At 53.9% G+C, this 15,096-nt stretch overlaps 3 protein-coding genes across 3 annotated transcripts; 2 read left to right on the forward strand and 1 right to left on the reverse strand.

The window, feature by feature from the left end:
• Positions 1–2,000: 2,000 nt before the first annotated feature.
• On the forward strand, positions 2,001–6,012 carry PG986_011924 (uncharacterized protein; the record flags this gene model as incomplete). Its single annotated transcript, XM_066848146.1, is given in 5 exon segments — positions 2,001–2,383; positions 2,409–3,858; positions 3,870–4,494; positions 4,550–4,635; positions 4,672–6,012. The coding sequence occupies 5 exon segments, from the start codon at positions 2,001–2,003 to the stop codon at positions 6,010–6,012; spliced, it is 3,885 nt and encodes a 1,294-aa protein (XP_066694842.1).
• A 710-nt stretch (positions 6,013–6,722) lies between these two features.
• Positions 6,723–8,657, reverse strand: PG986_011925 (t-complex protein 1 subunit epsilon protein; the record flags this gene model as incomplete). The annotated part of the gene is made up of 6 exons (XM_066848147.1): positions 8,609–8,657; positions 8,529–8,546; positions 8,418–8,466; positions 7,742–8,358; positions 7,241–7,692; positions 6,723–7,184 (listed from the first exon to the last, which is right to left on the reverse strand). The coding sequence occupies exons 1-6, from the start codon at positions 8,616–8,618 to the stop codon at positions 6,723–6,725; spliced, it is 1,608 nt and encodes a 535-aa protein (XP_066694843.1). The 5' UTR covers positions 8,619–8,657.
• A 4,244-nt stretch (positions 8,658–12,901) lies between these two features.
• On the forward strand, positions 12,902–14,192 carry PG986_011926 (Di-copper centre-containing protein; the record flags this gene model as incomplete). Its single annotated transcript, XM_066848148.1, has 2 exons — positions 12,902–13,660; positions 13,740–14,192. The coding sequence occupies 2 exons, from the start codon at positions 12,902–12,904 to the stop codon at positions 14,190–14,192; spliced, it is 1,212 nt and encodes a 403-aa protein (XP_066694844.1).
• Between the last annotated feature and the right edge of the window lie 904 nt (positions 14,193–15,096).

Consider the following 15,096-nt stretch of genomic DNA (forward strand, 5'->3'; position numbering starts at 1 on the left):
CAAGTGCCCGGGTCGCAGTGAAGAATCTGAAATTGAGTGATCGTTTGGGCTGGTGTATGCGACAAAAATCGGCGTATGTACGATTGTCGCGGGAGAAGTTGGAGGAAGGTAGGCAGAAGGTGAAAGTCCGCCACCGTTGAAGTGATAACAGTGGACTCGACTCGGCAATGCGCTCCTTCTGGCTTCTGTCGCAGTTGCTACAAAATTCCAGATGTTAGTGACGGGGAAGAGCCAGGGGCCAGGACAACAAGACTGAAAACTTTCGCTTACCTTTACTTAGACCCTCTAGAGTCCTTCCTAAAAATAATGAAGTTCGTGAACTCCTTTTTGACTGGGCAGGGGAAGGGTAGAAGAAAAAAGGCCTGCAAGCAAATCTCCAGGGCATCGGATGGAGGGGTTAATCGTGTGGGTGGCGTTATCTAATAATATGGTGGGGGTTTTGATCGAATCTCCAGTCATCAGGCAAAATTTCAGCAGGTACGTCAGGGCATGCAAAGGCCAGGGCTGAACGCCAAGAAGAAAAACACAGGGAAAAGATGGGGAAAGTCGGTCGGCAGTCAGGCCTGTGAATCGGCGGTCCATTGAATGGATAGTACAAGTAGGAAGTAGGTATGTAGCCGCCCGGTAGTATACATGTGTAATGTATACCGATGCATAGACCCTTGCACTGTCGGCTAAGTTATGACTATGACTCCTGCTATTAGTCACTTTGCACATCACTTAATGCAGTATGTACTTGTCCTGAAAAGCATGTCCAATGTTCTTACTATCACCAAGTTCTGGGCCTCGCGTGTGTTGCCGTCCCTTTGGGTTCGTAGCAGTTGGAGAGGTTCCTGTTTGTCATGCATGCATGCATGCTAGCTAGAGACCAAGGGCGACAGATTGAGCCCGAGGAAGAGCCCCCTGGGTGTCGGGCGCCCCCGGTCTCCCCACAAAGCATCTTGAATGGCATGCACTTCAACGCTCGGGATCTGCTAGCTGGAGCATTTCCCAATCCAAGGCTCAATCAACTCGTTGCTTCACTGGTGTTACCCATCTGGGCATGGGCGTATACCGGCCTCTTCTCGTTAGCTCTGCTGTGTACCTGGCTGCATCGCCGACATAACCATGTCCCTGTTGTATTGATATCGAGATGAAGGATGTAGTACATATAGGTAAGCAGCATGAAAGCGATATGACACGGCATCGCATCGCATCACGTGGCAGAACCTCGGAGTACAGTGGCCTGGGAACATGTGCATGGCTGATACCACCACCATTTGATGGGGATATTCTTGCAAGATGCCAAAAGCTGATGCGATGCGAGATGGGACTTTTGTCAAATGTTGATTGAGGGTTTGATGGATAGGTCTGTTTATGATGTAGGTAGATGAGGCCATGCTTCATGTGTCTGGTAGTGGCCCCTAACGGCGGCGACACTTGGTCAATTTTGCCCGGCTGCCTTTTGGCGTATGTTGGCGTATGCCGCAGATCCCGGCCGAAACCTAGACCCAGTGGACCATCCGTCGTTAGGGACTGGGAACCATTGCCCATCATTGCGTAGCACCTAGCGCACTCACCTATGTACACCTACTACCACCCATGCATCTGTTGTATGACGAGGCTGGCATACTGAGCGTATCCTTTTGAATGATGGACTCGGGCCTCCTGTCCTCCCCCGACTACTACTAGATCATCGTCACACCGAGGCCAGAGACCTGGTTGAAGGACACGCCGACTGGAGCTCCAACAGAAAACACCTGTTCCGCTAGCTCGAGCGAGCCCGCCCCCTACTAACCTAGGGCCATCAACTCTCAGGAACCCATCTACTTTCTCCAGATCGGCCGGCAACACCCTACGTTCTTCAGCACCATCAACACGACTCCCGAGACGCATGCGATTTGGCCTCCTTGACCGCATCGACCCCTCCGCCTTTTCTCCTCCGCGCAAACGACGGCGAGGGCCCGAGGCATTTGCCGCGCATTAGCAGCCGGATTCCCGTGCGACTCGACCTCCATGCCATGACACGCGACACGACAAGGATGCCCGACTGTACTCACGGCCATGGCAGCCTCGAAGCAGACATTCTTGCCGCCTTGTGGGAGGAAGTGCCGTTTTCGCGACTGCCCAAAGATGCCCCTGCCGAGCTGAAGGAGCTGGTCATCGACATCGAGAACCCCAAGCGAGTGTATGCCATATACCGCGCCAGTCGCCGACACAACATCCAGCTGCTGGTCGAGAAGTTCATCTACCAACTCCGGTACGGCTGCGGTTCCGACGATTGCCCGACTTCCACCTGCTTCAGCTGCCGCACACGCCTAGCTGGCAGGGCCCCCATACGGCGCTACAGTCCGACCAGTGCAAGAACGCTGGCCATCTACCTTGCCAGCCAGGACAACCCCGAGTCTCGACTTTGCCCTAACTTACAGGGCTCGAAGGGGGCCAGGCGATGCGATCAAACCCTTGATCTTTGGGCCCAAACCAGGCGTTCGTTCGCCGGAGCGTGGCCAGCCTAAGCCATTCAAGCACCACGGCGGTTTTCACCGTACAAATACTGTGGAGGATGAAGAAAAGCCGAAAGCGCTCTCATCTCCATCTGGCCCAAAAGTAGCGGCGTGTTTGGGGTCTGCAGTGGAAGGCAATGAGGCAGGTGGCGATGCAGTGCCCCGCAGATCCCATGCCGGAACGAGATCTCCAAATAACGTCGTTTCCCGAGTGACTATCAGTGAGCGACCTATACGTAAGGATTATAGGTCATTTGCTGCAAATGTCTTTGGCACTGTTGCCTTCAAAATGTTAGAGTGGCTCACCCCTCAGAACCTTGAGGCTATATCAGAGAATGCAGCTCATGTAATGAGAAGTTCAACAGCAGCTGGACCCCAAGAGAACCACCCCAGCCGCAACGACATGCTGGAAGGCCACTTTTTGCCGTCAGGGTCGACATCGGTGGATTTCGAGGAGCCCCGTTACGATAAGCCAGGCTCTCCTCGCATTCCTCCCCAAAGGCCGTTACCTCCTGATGCTCGCCAGGCTCCTGGGAACTTGCCTGATGACGGAGAAAAAGACTTAGACCGGAAGGCTCAACCAAATGGGGCGGTTGGGAACCAGATGACTCGACCAGGTCATTCTAAAAAGAGATCCAGCGCCAGACTCCGAACTTCTACATCGGCCAGACCTCAGATCAAGGTTACGTCGGACCACTATTCCGAGCCGCATCCCGACCAGCCTTTGTCTGCCCTGAAATCACCTCGGGCGACTACAGGACAACTAGACCATCTGCCCAACGGGTTCTCGGTCTCGGGTCCTGTTCTCTCTCGCCAGTCATCATCTGACAAGCTGGAACAGGAACCTAACAGCCCGAAAACCACTGGCACCAAATGGGTTGGTCCAGATCACCATGACAATGAGGTGAACGGAGTATATCCAACAGGGGGCGATAGTGTCAGTGAATCGAAACCTACGCGGGCTGCTTTGCTGGATTCCGAGTCATCCGATGCGAGTAATGGTGTCATTGAGGGCGAGCCTAGCATTGACGAAACCCTGCCCCAGTCACTACCGATCCTGCGCAACGATACGATAGATTTCATTTGTGATGTGCTCCAGGAAGACGGGACCACAGAGACGCACCTTCTTGAGCCTCCATCCATAGAAAACTCCTTCAGACGGAGATCTAAACCCTTACGGCGCAAAAGGGGAGTTGATGGGGCGTATCGTTCGAACCTCAGACTGGAGTGGAAGCTGTTTATCGAGCAGAGCATCTTCAGCACTTTGAGCGATCCATACGCCATACTCGAGTCATTCGGCGAACGGGATACCTTATTGGATTCACAAAGCCTCTGGTACTACATGTTGCGGATGACCCGCGTTGCTCCCAGCTTGGTATTGGATAGCCTCTGGATCGCTTCATCAAGTCTATTTGCTCCCCCAGGGCCCTACAAACACCTCAGTTCCCCACCGCCAAAGTCTTTCCAAAGCACCCCCGACCACTCACGAACGACCAAGCCGGTGCGGTCTTGTCGGTGTGTTTTCACGCTCTGGTGGCCCTTGCGCCACTCTTGGAAGATCCAAAGCAGCTCATGGACATGTCACGTATTAGATCCCACGGTCTAACAAGGTCAGGTTCGGAAGCTATTGCGTCTCAGCCAACCTCTCTGTGTATCCAGTACGAAGATGCGTTCTCAGATAACTTGGCGCTGCGTTTAGCGAGGCGGCTACTGACTGCTATCCCTGCGCGGAGGTATTTCGACGAACTGCTGCAATTCGATCAAGATGAAGAAGACGCTGGCGGCGAACCAGACATACTGGACACGCTCATTTCTCACATCGAGATATCCAACAGCTACCCTCAAACGCTCCTGGAGTTTTCTGACGCCGAAAGGCAAATGCACGAAAAACGAGTTCCAGTGTTGCTGCTTGACTGGGCGAGAACCATCATGATGAGCGAGTGGGAAGGCAAACCCGAGATTGTTGGCAATGGCCCCTTTGGCGGTGCTCTATCCCTATTCGAGGCCATGTGTAAGTTGTCTGGTTTCTCCTATCTCGGGGTACATGCAAGACTAACAGGATGCAGATTCGAAGCGGAGTTCCCTCATGCTAGCAGATGCTGCTTTCCGCACAGAATATTTCGGTGACCGGCTGGATGCTATCAACATGCCAGTATCGTGGCTGACCTGCAACTCTACCCGCCAAAAGGTCCATTTACTAGACTACCCTTACATATTCCACCCCTCGTCTCTGGTGTCCTACTTCCGTGGCATCAACTTCTCCCGTATGAGCCGAGCTTACGAGGAATCGCATTCCTTACAAAGTCGGATTCGCGCAATCGTAGAGCCCGACAGCTTAGTTACCGAGCCGCACCAACGGAATGTACTACAAGACCTTCTCAGAGTCCCGTCAGCCAAGTTCCTTATTTTGGACATTGGCAGGCAGACTGTCATTCGAGACGCGTTTGACCAGCTGTGGCGGAGGGAAGAGCGCGAGCTCATGAGACCTCTCAAAGTTCACCTTGGTGAGGATGCTGGAGAGGAAGGCTTCGACTCGGGCGGCGTCCAGCAGGAGTTTTTCCGCCTGGCCATCGCCGAGGCCTTGAATCCGGACTTTGGCGCTTTCGCTATCGACGACAGAACCCGTATGACCTGGTTCCAGCCAGGTTCTCTGCAGCCGGAGTGGAAGTTTGAGCTGATTGGTCTCCTCATTTCTCTTGCTTTGCACAACGGCTTGACGTTGCCGATTACCTTTCCGAAAGCCTTGTACAAACGACTGCTTGGCGAGCCTGTCACGGAGCTTCATCACATTGCTGATGGCTGGCCAGACCTTGCCAACGGACTGACCACGCTACTAGAGTGGGACGAGAAGGACGGCGCCGTCGAAGACGTCTTCGCCCGCACCTACGAGTTCTCCATCTCCATGTTCGGCCAGCCCGTGTCCCGCGAAATGGACGCCTCCAGCACGGCCGAGTGGCCTCAGTTCTCCAGCAGCGTGCCCACGAGCGAGAACCCCGAGGACGCGCCCCTGGTCACGGGCGACAACCGCGAGGCGTACGTGAGCGACTACATTCGCTACCTGACGGACGTGAGCGTGGCGCCTCAGTTCGCGGCCTTTGCGCGCGGGTTCCGCACCTGCCCGCACCCCAAGTCGCTGCGTCTCCTCAACGCGCCGCTGCTGCAGTCCCTCGTCGAGGGCCAGCAGGAGATTGACATTGGCGAGCTCAAGCGCGCCGCCCGCTACGTCGGCTGGGACGCCTCGCACCGCACCGTGCGCGACTTCTGGAGCATCGTGCGCCGCTACGACGACGGCATGCGCCGCAAGCTCCTCGAGTTCGTCACCGCGTCGGACCGCGTCCCCGTCGGCGGCATGCGCAATATCCAGTTCGTCGTCCAGCGCAACGGCGAGGAGGAAGGGGATGGCGGACACTTGCCCACGGCCTATACCTGCTACGGCACCCTTTTGCTGCCCGAGTACCGCGACAAGGAGGCCTTGGCCGGGAGGCTGCGGATGGCGTTGGAGAACGCGCAGGGATTCGGTTTCGCGTAAAAAGGCTATGGGAAAGATCGTACAGCTCGAGTGGTTTGGTACGCAGTATGTATGAGGAGTGGTTGGGAGAGCAAGCAGAACAGGCGCATGATAAGTAAGATAGATAGAGGGAATGGGATTTCGAGATCAAGCGGCGTCATGGCCAAACGAACTGTCTGAGTAGAACCGAAGAGGAAACAAGGGGGGAAAACACACGGGCGTACAAAGCGAGGAAAGAGCGAAATAGTTTTCAAGGTAATTAAGTGTCGTTGGGGATATTTTCTTTCCTTTGCTCATGTATGGTCTTTACCTTTCAGTGTGCTTGCTGTACAGATGTCGTTGGATGCGAGCTGCTCTTATTGAAGTGCTTATGTATGGCCAAGCAGGCGGTGCTTTTGATACTGCGTCTCAGAGAAATATACTCTTTCCGTGCTATCTTGCCTGGTTTCCCCTAAAGAGCTGGTCTCTAGTAATGTTCACACTATGTTAGCATCTCTTCACGCACGCAGGCACTTAGCAACATAATGCATCGAATATGGTTGTACCAGGGACATCATTTGCTTTTATCTAAGCTATCTTCAGGTATCATGACTGTACATGTACAGTAGGAGTAGTCTATGAGTGGTACACAAGGCCCCTCGCCGTGCCTTTGCAGCTGCGCCGCGTTGATTTGACCTGGCCCCCGAAGGCTTCATTACTATTTTCTATGTCGTCCTTGGTTGTGGTATGGCTTAGAAATCATCCTCGCCAGATCCGCTCACAATGACGTTGTTGACCTTAAGGACCATACGGCATAGCTGTGTAGCCAGCTGGAGTTGCTGCTTCTTGCCAATGAGAGGGTCGATCACAAAGGACTTCTTCATGTCGTTGCTGCCCTTGTTCATGCAGTCAACACCCAGCTTGCCTCGGACTTCGGGTCCACCCTTAACCTGCTGAGACTTAACCTCGGCCAGGGTGGCAATGGGGTTCATTCCACTGTTCTCGGCCAATGTCATAGGTACAGTATCCAGGGCTTCAGCGAAGGCGCGCATCGAGTATTGCTCCAGGCCAGGGGTCTTGACGGCCGCGTCCTCGACTGCTAGTGAGCAAGCAATTTCAGCGGCGCCACCACCGTAGACGACGCGGTTGTCCCTGACCAAGTTACGCACGACACAGAGGGCGTCGTGCAGAGATCTCTTGGCCTCGTCGATGATCTGTTTGGGGGTTAGCAATCAACTTAAGTAATATCGGGCAACTGGAAGCAACGTACCATCTTGTTGCTGCCCCTGACGAAGATGGTGACAGCGCGGGTGTTGGCACACTCCTCAATTACCAGCATCTTCTCTCTCGTTGTGCCGAAGGTCATCTCGCGGACAACACCAGCTGTCCCCAGCTTCTCCGGCTTCAAGTCCTCGAATCGCGGCACTATCCTTCCGTTTGTGGCGATGGCGATAAGCTCAATCTCAGGGCCACCTACCCATCTCACTGCAGGCAGTTCGTTCTGCAGCAACAGATGGTTCGCCTCGTCATCGAAACCCCACTGGCAGATGGCCAAGTTGGCACCAGCATCCTTGATCTGCTGGATCATCTCGATGAACTTTTCACGCTCGTAGCTCTGGAGCTTCTTGAACTCCTCCACCGTACCGATATCGAGTCTGTGCTTGGTCTTGGGCTTCGGCGGCTCGAAGGCGCATGTCAGAATTGCGATCTTGGCGTCTCTGACTTCAGAAGGCATCTGGGGGGTGGGAGAAATCTTTGTCCACAATCACACCCTTGACAAGAAGGGTGTCCTCCAGAGAACCGCCAACTTTGCCGTCGACCTTGATCAACTCGAAGTCCACGTCCTTTCGCTCGAAATCGGCAACAGACAGAACGGCGTCGACGGCGATATTGGAGAACTGGTCGTGTGCCTTGGACACAATTTTGCTTCCTAAACTTGTTCGTGCCACCTTGACGAGGTTCTCTGTGTTCGTCCGGTCAAACTCGATAGTGTCTGCTATCCGGTCCAATTCGGCAACGGCGATTTCGCAGGCCTGGTCGTATCCATCGGCGATTCGGATGGGGTGGATTCCCTTGTCGATGAGCTCGGCAGCCTGCTCCAACAGCGCGCCCGCCAGCACAACGACACCAGTCGTACCGTCACCGATTTCGTCATCTTGGGATTTGGAGAGCTCGACCAAAAGCTTGGCTATGTGGTTGGAGATCTCCATCTGCTGCAAAATAGTGGCTCCATCGTTTGTGACTGTGATATCGCCGTCCGGGGAGATGAGAATCTTATCGAGGCCTCGGGGCCCGAGCGATGTCTTCACGACATTTGCGACGGTTCGTGCGGCGAGAATGTGGGACTTGACGGCCTCGTTTCCGTATTGGCGCTTCTTCTTGCCCTGGCTGTACACACGAGGCGGTTAGAGATGTCCCCCTTCCATGAGTAGCGAGGGGTAACGTACTCTCGAACCACGATGAAAGGTCTACCCTGCTCATCTTTCATCACCGAAGCTGCAAACGACCCCCATCAGTATTCCAGAGCGTCGTAGTCGTGTTCGCACAAGAGTTCGTACCATTTGACAAATCCAGATCTGAAGCATCATGTTAGCAAAGGGTCCTCCTATGGTGGGGTAAACAGCAGGGGACAACGTACTCATCGCCATCTTGAAGAATCCCGGGGGCTCGCAGGAGCTCAAACAGCGGACTGTAGGGGTGGGGGGACTCGTCAGGAATGCAGCAGGGAGTTTAAACTGCTGCCAAATGTCGTAAATCGAAGCTGTTTGAACGTGGTCCTGTCTGCCTTACGACTTGCCCGCCAAAATCTCCAAATTCTACCTAGGTAGCGGCCCGCCCAAGATTTCCGCGGGGTCGGATTAATGATTCCCCACCTGGGAGCTACCTACCTTCAGCCTACCTCACGATAGGCCCGGCCTAGCAGGTAAGCAAGAAGTACCTACCTTGAGGATGCACTTCTGATGGCATCCCGGTTTTGATGAACATGCAGCTCCCCAGATTCCCGTCGTTTGGCCAAAACGTACGGGGTCAATGTTTCAAGGCTATTAGCCCAGACGCACGGATTATGAATACCAGAAACCTCCGAAGCAACAGGTGGCATTTGAACCTATCAGCACCGGCTCTGGACGAGAGCTGATGATGGTAGAATTGGGTAACTGGTGTATTAACATGGTAACCACACCCGACGCTCCTCGGTGCTTCCCTTGTTGGGTTACACATCCACCAGGCTCGTCTGGACAATGGGCTGCTCAACTTGTAGGGAGTGCTCTTCTTGTTCTCGCTTCATATCCCCTGAACATAGTTCCAAGCCATTTTAAATCTACGCGCGGCGTCAAAGTAATGCTCTCATGGGTATATATCACCAGAATGGACTCGACGAGTGACAAATGAAGGGCAATGAAATGAGATGACAGCATCCGCCGCGAGAGTGTTCAAGGCGTGCGGCATATTCTTCTTGTCTATATCTGTCGTCAAATAAGGTCCAGAGGAATTAAGGGTCGTATCGCATCAACCAGCTGTGCCGATCACAACTACTCGATGGTAAGGATGCAACCCACAAATGTCAAAAAGACAATGTTGCCCGTTTACTTCCCAATCCAGCCACTACGATATGACAATCAACATGCAGTGGAGTTTTGTAAGACACTGCCTTGATTGCTGCTGCTTCTGCTGCTGCTGCTGCTGCTGTTGTTGTTGGTGATCCCCGCCCTCAAGATGCAGATTGGTGTAGAATCGACCAGACCACTTTTTATGACCTGCTCGTTTCATGGACGTCGTCAAACAAGCTTGCAATCCATAAACGAGTCGATCTTGATGTTGGCCAGAAGGTCCCAAACAAGCCCAAGCTTACAGCCCCTTGAGATAGATGCCTCTCACTGGCTTTGGCTCATGCATTGAGAGACGGGGAGACGCTTCGAACAGCACGGCGGGAGGTATGCTTAGCAAAGATGGGTCGAGATGTTACCATTTCCTTGGCTTTGGCTTATGTACGTGGTTGGAGAAAGTGTAGAAGATTGAAGGCCTTGGCAGGCCTTATACACTGGCGACACAAGCCGTCCGACGTTGAGGACCGACAGCCGAATCGATGGGTTGAGTCCGGTGGCTGTTTGGGTTCACCCCTGTATCTTGAGCTAGGTACATGTAGGTAAGCGGGAGCCAAATCTTTGGCGCAGCCTCATCTAGAGACTATCGGCAGTTGTAGTGCGCGCCACACACACACACACACACACATGCACTTCGCTCAAAACTGTTATCAACCTCAGGAGTCTTGGACTAGTTGAGTTACCGTCGCAGGTACAAAAGTTGCGATAGTAAAAAAAAACACACGCATCCACCGGCAGGTAGCACAACCGCTCTAAGAGAATCCCAGAGAACGTTGGAGCTAGAGTGAAACGGCAAGGCACAGAGAGGGCAGAAGGCATCAGGAAAGGATAAAGATTGAGATAGGTTCGATTCCTATCAGCGCTATTGGTATTCGCTTTTGATCTTATTTGCATCCGGAGCCAGCGGGGCGCCCCGGTGTCTCCGTTAGAGAAGCATCACCAAAATGCGACTTATTAGTATTTTAGCCCAACAAGGCGAAACCCTCGAATTGCTGGCCAGCTTCGATATACGTCACAGCCAGTCCGGCTCCAGATTCTAGAAGTAAAGGCCATGTCTGATCCGGCAAGTCTGCCGCCCGAGCGTCGGGTGGAGTTGGGCCGGGAATGCGCCGACCTTACGGCACGGCTAAGCGAAGAAGAAAGGAAAAAAACAAAAAAAAAAAAACATGATGCATTGCGCTGGGACCCGGTATTCATCAACTCGCTGCTGTTTATGCCTGGAAGGTGTGTAGAGCAGCGTAGTAGAGATCGTCTCGCAGCTGTCCGTCAATATGTGCACGAGAGTGTTGCATTGTCTGGAAGATATACAAGTATGTAGGCATGACGACGCATCCGACAGCGCAATTTTATGTGTTGGCCCGTCCGCTTGTCGCAAGAGGATTACAGTAAGTATTGGGTGCTGTAACTGTACTGTGGTGTTCGGAGAAGTAGGATCCTTAGGCTCCGGGTCACCTCGACTGTACCTGTAGATCCCAAAGATAAGGTTCTTGGCCTATGCAGGGACGGAGCTTCAAAGTCGGGTGGTGGTGACATGGCATGGCATGTCCGTGTTCCATACGAGCAACGGCAGTAGCCAGCCATAGGGACGGAAATCTACACAGCCAACTACAACATCGAGGTATTAATAGAGTCAGAGATGATGCCAGGCCGAGCCCCATGCGTTTTGAAGGGGCTAATGGAACGTAGCATAACCAAGACTTCCCTCCAGCCTTCTCTCCAGCTGCCCTACGGGTAGGGCAACGAACAGCAAGCCGCGATGCGTGTCGTTGGGGCTTGCAGTAAGCAAAGATCAACAACAACAAAAGACGTAAAGACCAAAACCAGATCTAGACGGACTCCTTTGGCGCGACTAGCTACTGGGTTCATCGCTGTCTTCGGATTTATAGTCTCTGCTTGAGTCTTGTTTGTATCGCAAACGAAACGTTACGTTGCAAACAGCCTAACCTCGGATATGCCTTGACGTTTGCTGAGCATCAACAACTAGGGCGCCGCACCGGTTCACTGTGAGCCAGCAAGCAGGCCAGCCTTCCTTATATCATTCTGCATATGCGGTTCGGATTTATCGATGGGCAGACTTGGTGGGCGTGTTTGGGCGTGTTGGATGGCAGTAAGCCCGCTGCAGGCCCTCATGCCGGATTTGCAGAATGAATGGGATCAATAAGTCCATGGTCGGATGACTGATCTGGTGATTGCTGCGCTCCAAATCAGACGTTGGCGGTAGTCCGGCTGCAGACCGTCGGTTTTATTTTCCTCTCCTTCAGCATGCAGTCGATTTCCGGCACTTTGTGGCTGTGTGCCCGTCCATTGGACCCCTGTGCAGCCCAAAAGCAGTAACTTATGGGGGAAGAGTAATTGGGAATCCATGGGTGCCTCGAGGAGCAATTTTATTTCGGACGGCTGGCACTGACTCAACGAGCGACAATCCCAAGTGCATCCCTGCCCGCTGCTCTCGTGTTGGTGCTGACTGGCCCATTGCCGTGCATGCTCTTGTTTCGTCAACGCTGGTTTTGGTTTTTCTCTGGTTTCCTGGCCTTCTCTTGCATGCACAAAGCCAATTCCGCGCCGCCGTCAGCCAGCACGTCGGCCGGGAGGTGGCATTGCATTGTAAGTATGTAGGTACAGGCCTATTTCAATGTCGTTCGGTCGCGTGCAGTTGCATACCCTGGATATAATCACTACCCGTCAATAGACTCGTGCCCTACCATGGTCCATGAAGACATCATCTGCCATCTCAACTCGATCAGGCGTTGCGTCGTATTGCCCGCCCGGCAGTGGATAGGCAGAGAGATGGCAGTTCGTGTTATCCCCCTCTGGCTGCTGGTGCCCCCTCTGGGCCCGTTGTTGATCTCAGACAGCGAAACCCTTGTCTTGCTTACATAGTTCTGCAGTCCTGTGCCCAGCAGGTTAGCTCTGCCCAGTCCCTAGCTCGCTAACGTCGCCTCATTCGTGCGTTGCCATGCTAGGCCATGCAGCCCATCCCCACATGGACCTTGCCCGTTTAGACGCTGCTTGGCCCAGTGCAATCCTCTTGCAATTTCCGATATGCTATTCAGGAACCACAGACGGTGGGGGAGCAAAGGACAGAGCCAAGAGATGATATACCCCAGTCCATGACGATCGGCCCCCTATCAGGTTATTGGGACCGCCCTGCTGCGGTCTTCTTATAAAGGCCTTCCTCCAGAGATGATCCCTAGCTGCTTCCAATCCAGCTGCTAATCACCGGTTTTCCTACCTACCTTCCACTCCTTTGAAAGTATCTTCTTCAGTCACTCTTTACATCTAGACGAACAGTCTAGACTTCAGAAAGAAGATCATAACCACCGGTGACCATGCGTTTCTCTTTAGCAGCACAGGCCCTTTGCGGCGCCTCCATCGCCCTGGCCGCCCCGACCACCCTCAGCCTGGACGGCATGGACGGACTGAAAGATCTCCAGAACCAAATCGAGAGCGGCATCAAGCATATCGTCGAGGAGCTTGCCCGCCCTCTGCAGTTGCACGAGACCCCGGGCGCTCACACCATCAGTCTGGCCGACTTCAGGAACATGGATCTGAACGGCACCGTCGCCCACGGCAGCCACAACGGCCACGAGAACCATGATAAGGCCCAGCACGATGCCATGACGCAGGTCTCCCAGGCCAAGGTCGCGCACCAGCCTCCTTTCCAGTCCAAGTTCGCCTCCGCCCAAAAGGCCCAGTCGTGCGCTTCCAACCCCAACCTGCGCTTCGAGTGGCGCGATTACTCCAAGTCGGACCGTACCGCCCTTGTGGACGGAATCAAGTGCCTGATGAACAAGCCCCCGTCCGGCAAGTTTGAGCCGGCCAAGAACAGATACGAAGATCTGGCCCGCGTCCACCAGCAGTTTGCGCCCAACATTCACAACAACAACAAGTTCCTTCTGTGGCACCGCTACTTCCTCTGGACCTTTGAGCAGATGCTCCGCGAGGAGTGCAACTTCGACCGTGCCTTCGTCTTCTGGGATGAGAAGAAGGATGCCGGCCACTTCGCCGAGTTCGACATGTTCTCTCCCGACTACTTCGGCAGCCTGCCCGGTCCCACCAACGGCGCCGGCACGTGCATTACTGATGGCGTAAGTCGATAGAAAACCTCCTTCCCCTCCCAGATATCTACGTCTATGGATGCGCAGAAATAGCTAACTGATCTACCAGGCCTTCGCCAACACCACCCTGCACGTCGGCCCCGGTACGGGCAACAGCCCCCACTGCCTGTCCCGTGCTGTGGACGAGACTGCCACTGCCAACTGCGACCAGAACTTCGAGGACTACTGCCTGTCCAAGACCACTTACCCCGAGTTCGAGAGCTGCTGGGAGTACGGCCCTCACGGTTACGGCCACAACGGCATCGGCTCTGTCATGGGTGATGTCCTGGGCTCTGTCGGTGACCCCGCCTTCTGGATGCACCACTCCTACATCGACCGCGTCTTCCGTGTCTGGCAGAACGTTGACGAGAAGCGCCGCACCACCATCAGCGGAACCATCGGCGACGGATCTCCTCTTACTCTGGACACCCCTGTCATCATGGGCGGCATCCGACCCGACGTCAAGGTCGGCGATGTCCTCGATACCCTGAACGGTGTCATGTGCTACAAGTACCAGTACTAAGAGGGGGGCTAGAGCTTGGACTAGTGACGACAGTGGGGCGTTGGTGGAAGACTTTGATGATTGGTTCTGGAGAGAAATTCTGTACATATTCGAGATGAGAGAGGTTGATGGGGGCAAAAAAGGTGTTCGCCCCCTGCGAGGCGTTCATATGGGCCCTTATTCACTCTGTTTGCATCGGACGGATAAGCTTGCCTCGGCGGCCTGCGCGGTTTGGATATACCCCATTCGTTCACGATCCTTTAGACAAAGAAAACAGTTCTTCTGTATTTACTACTATATGTAATCTTTATACCCTACAATTCGTACCATATATCCGTTGATAAACTTGCTCTCCTTTGTCTGTTTACAAGCGGCGCCTGTCCACCGCGGTTCGGGGTGTATGTTGTTACAACCAACGATACGGCGATACGGCTCTTGCCGGTGAAGGACGGAGAGCAAGGGGTTTTTCGTATGTCACCCGGTCGCCAATTTTCCGGTTGTCACTGTTGCACGTTACATTCGGTCGGGCTGTGCTACCTCACGGGCCTCCTCCTATGGATTATTCTTTCCCCCTCTCCGCACTACTACATATCGACAGCCTCGTCGCAAAGGAGCGCAATCGTGCCCTTTCATATGCCACTGAGGGAACCCCAGGAAACCACACACCAAAGAAGCTCCACTAAGCAGCAGTAAAGGGTCCCAAAAAGAAAGCGGTTTGAAAAAAAAAAGGGAGGGAAAACAAGAAGAAGAAGGAAAAGAAGAAAACCGAAGTTCACCGACTTCCCGGCTCACGATGCCATGAGCGGGCGGGCAGTGCTCAGGCGTACGCACATATGCACGCACAGGCAATTTACAACAGGAGATAGGTACCGTGTCTACAGGACCTGTCATGTCTCAAGTTCTGCCGGTTGCAGGGATGTTTTCC

The sequence above is a fragment of the Apiospora aurea genome (assembly GCF_038362705.1).
Source record: "Apiospora aurea strain CBS 24483 chromosome Unknown utg000008l_segment0_segment0, whole genome shotgun sequence".
NCBI classification, from domain to species: domain Eukaryota; kingdom Fungi; phylum Ascomycota; class Sordariomycetes; order Amphisphaeriales; family Apiosporaceae; genus Apiospora; species Apiospora aurea.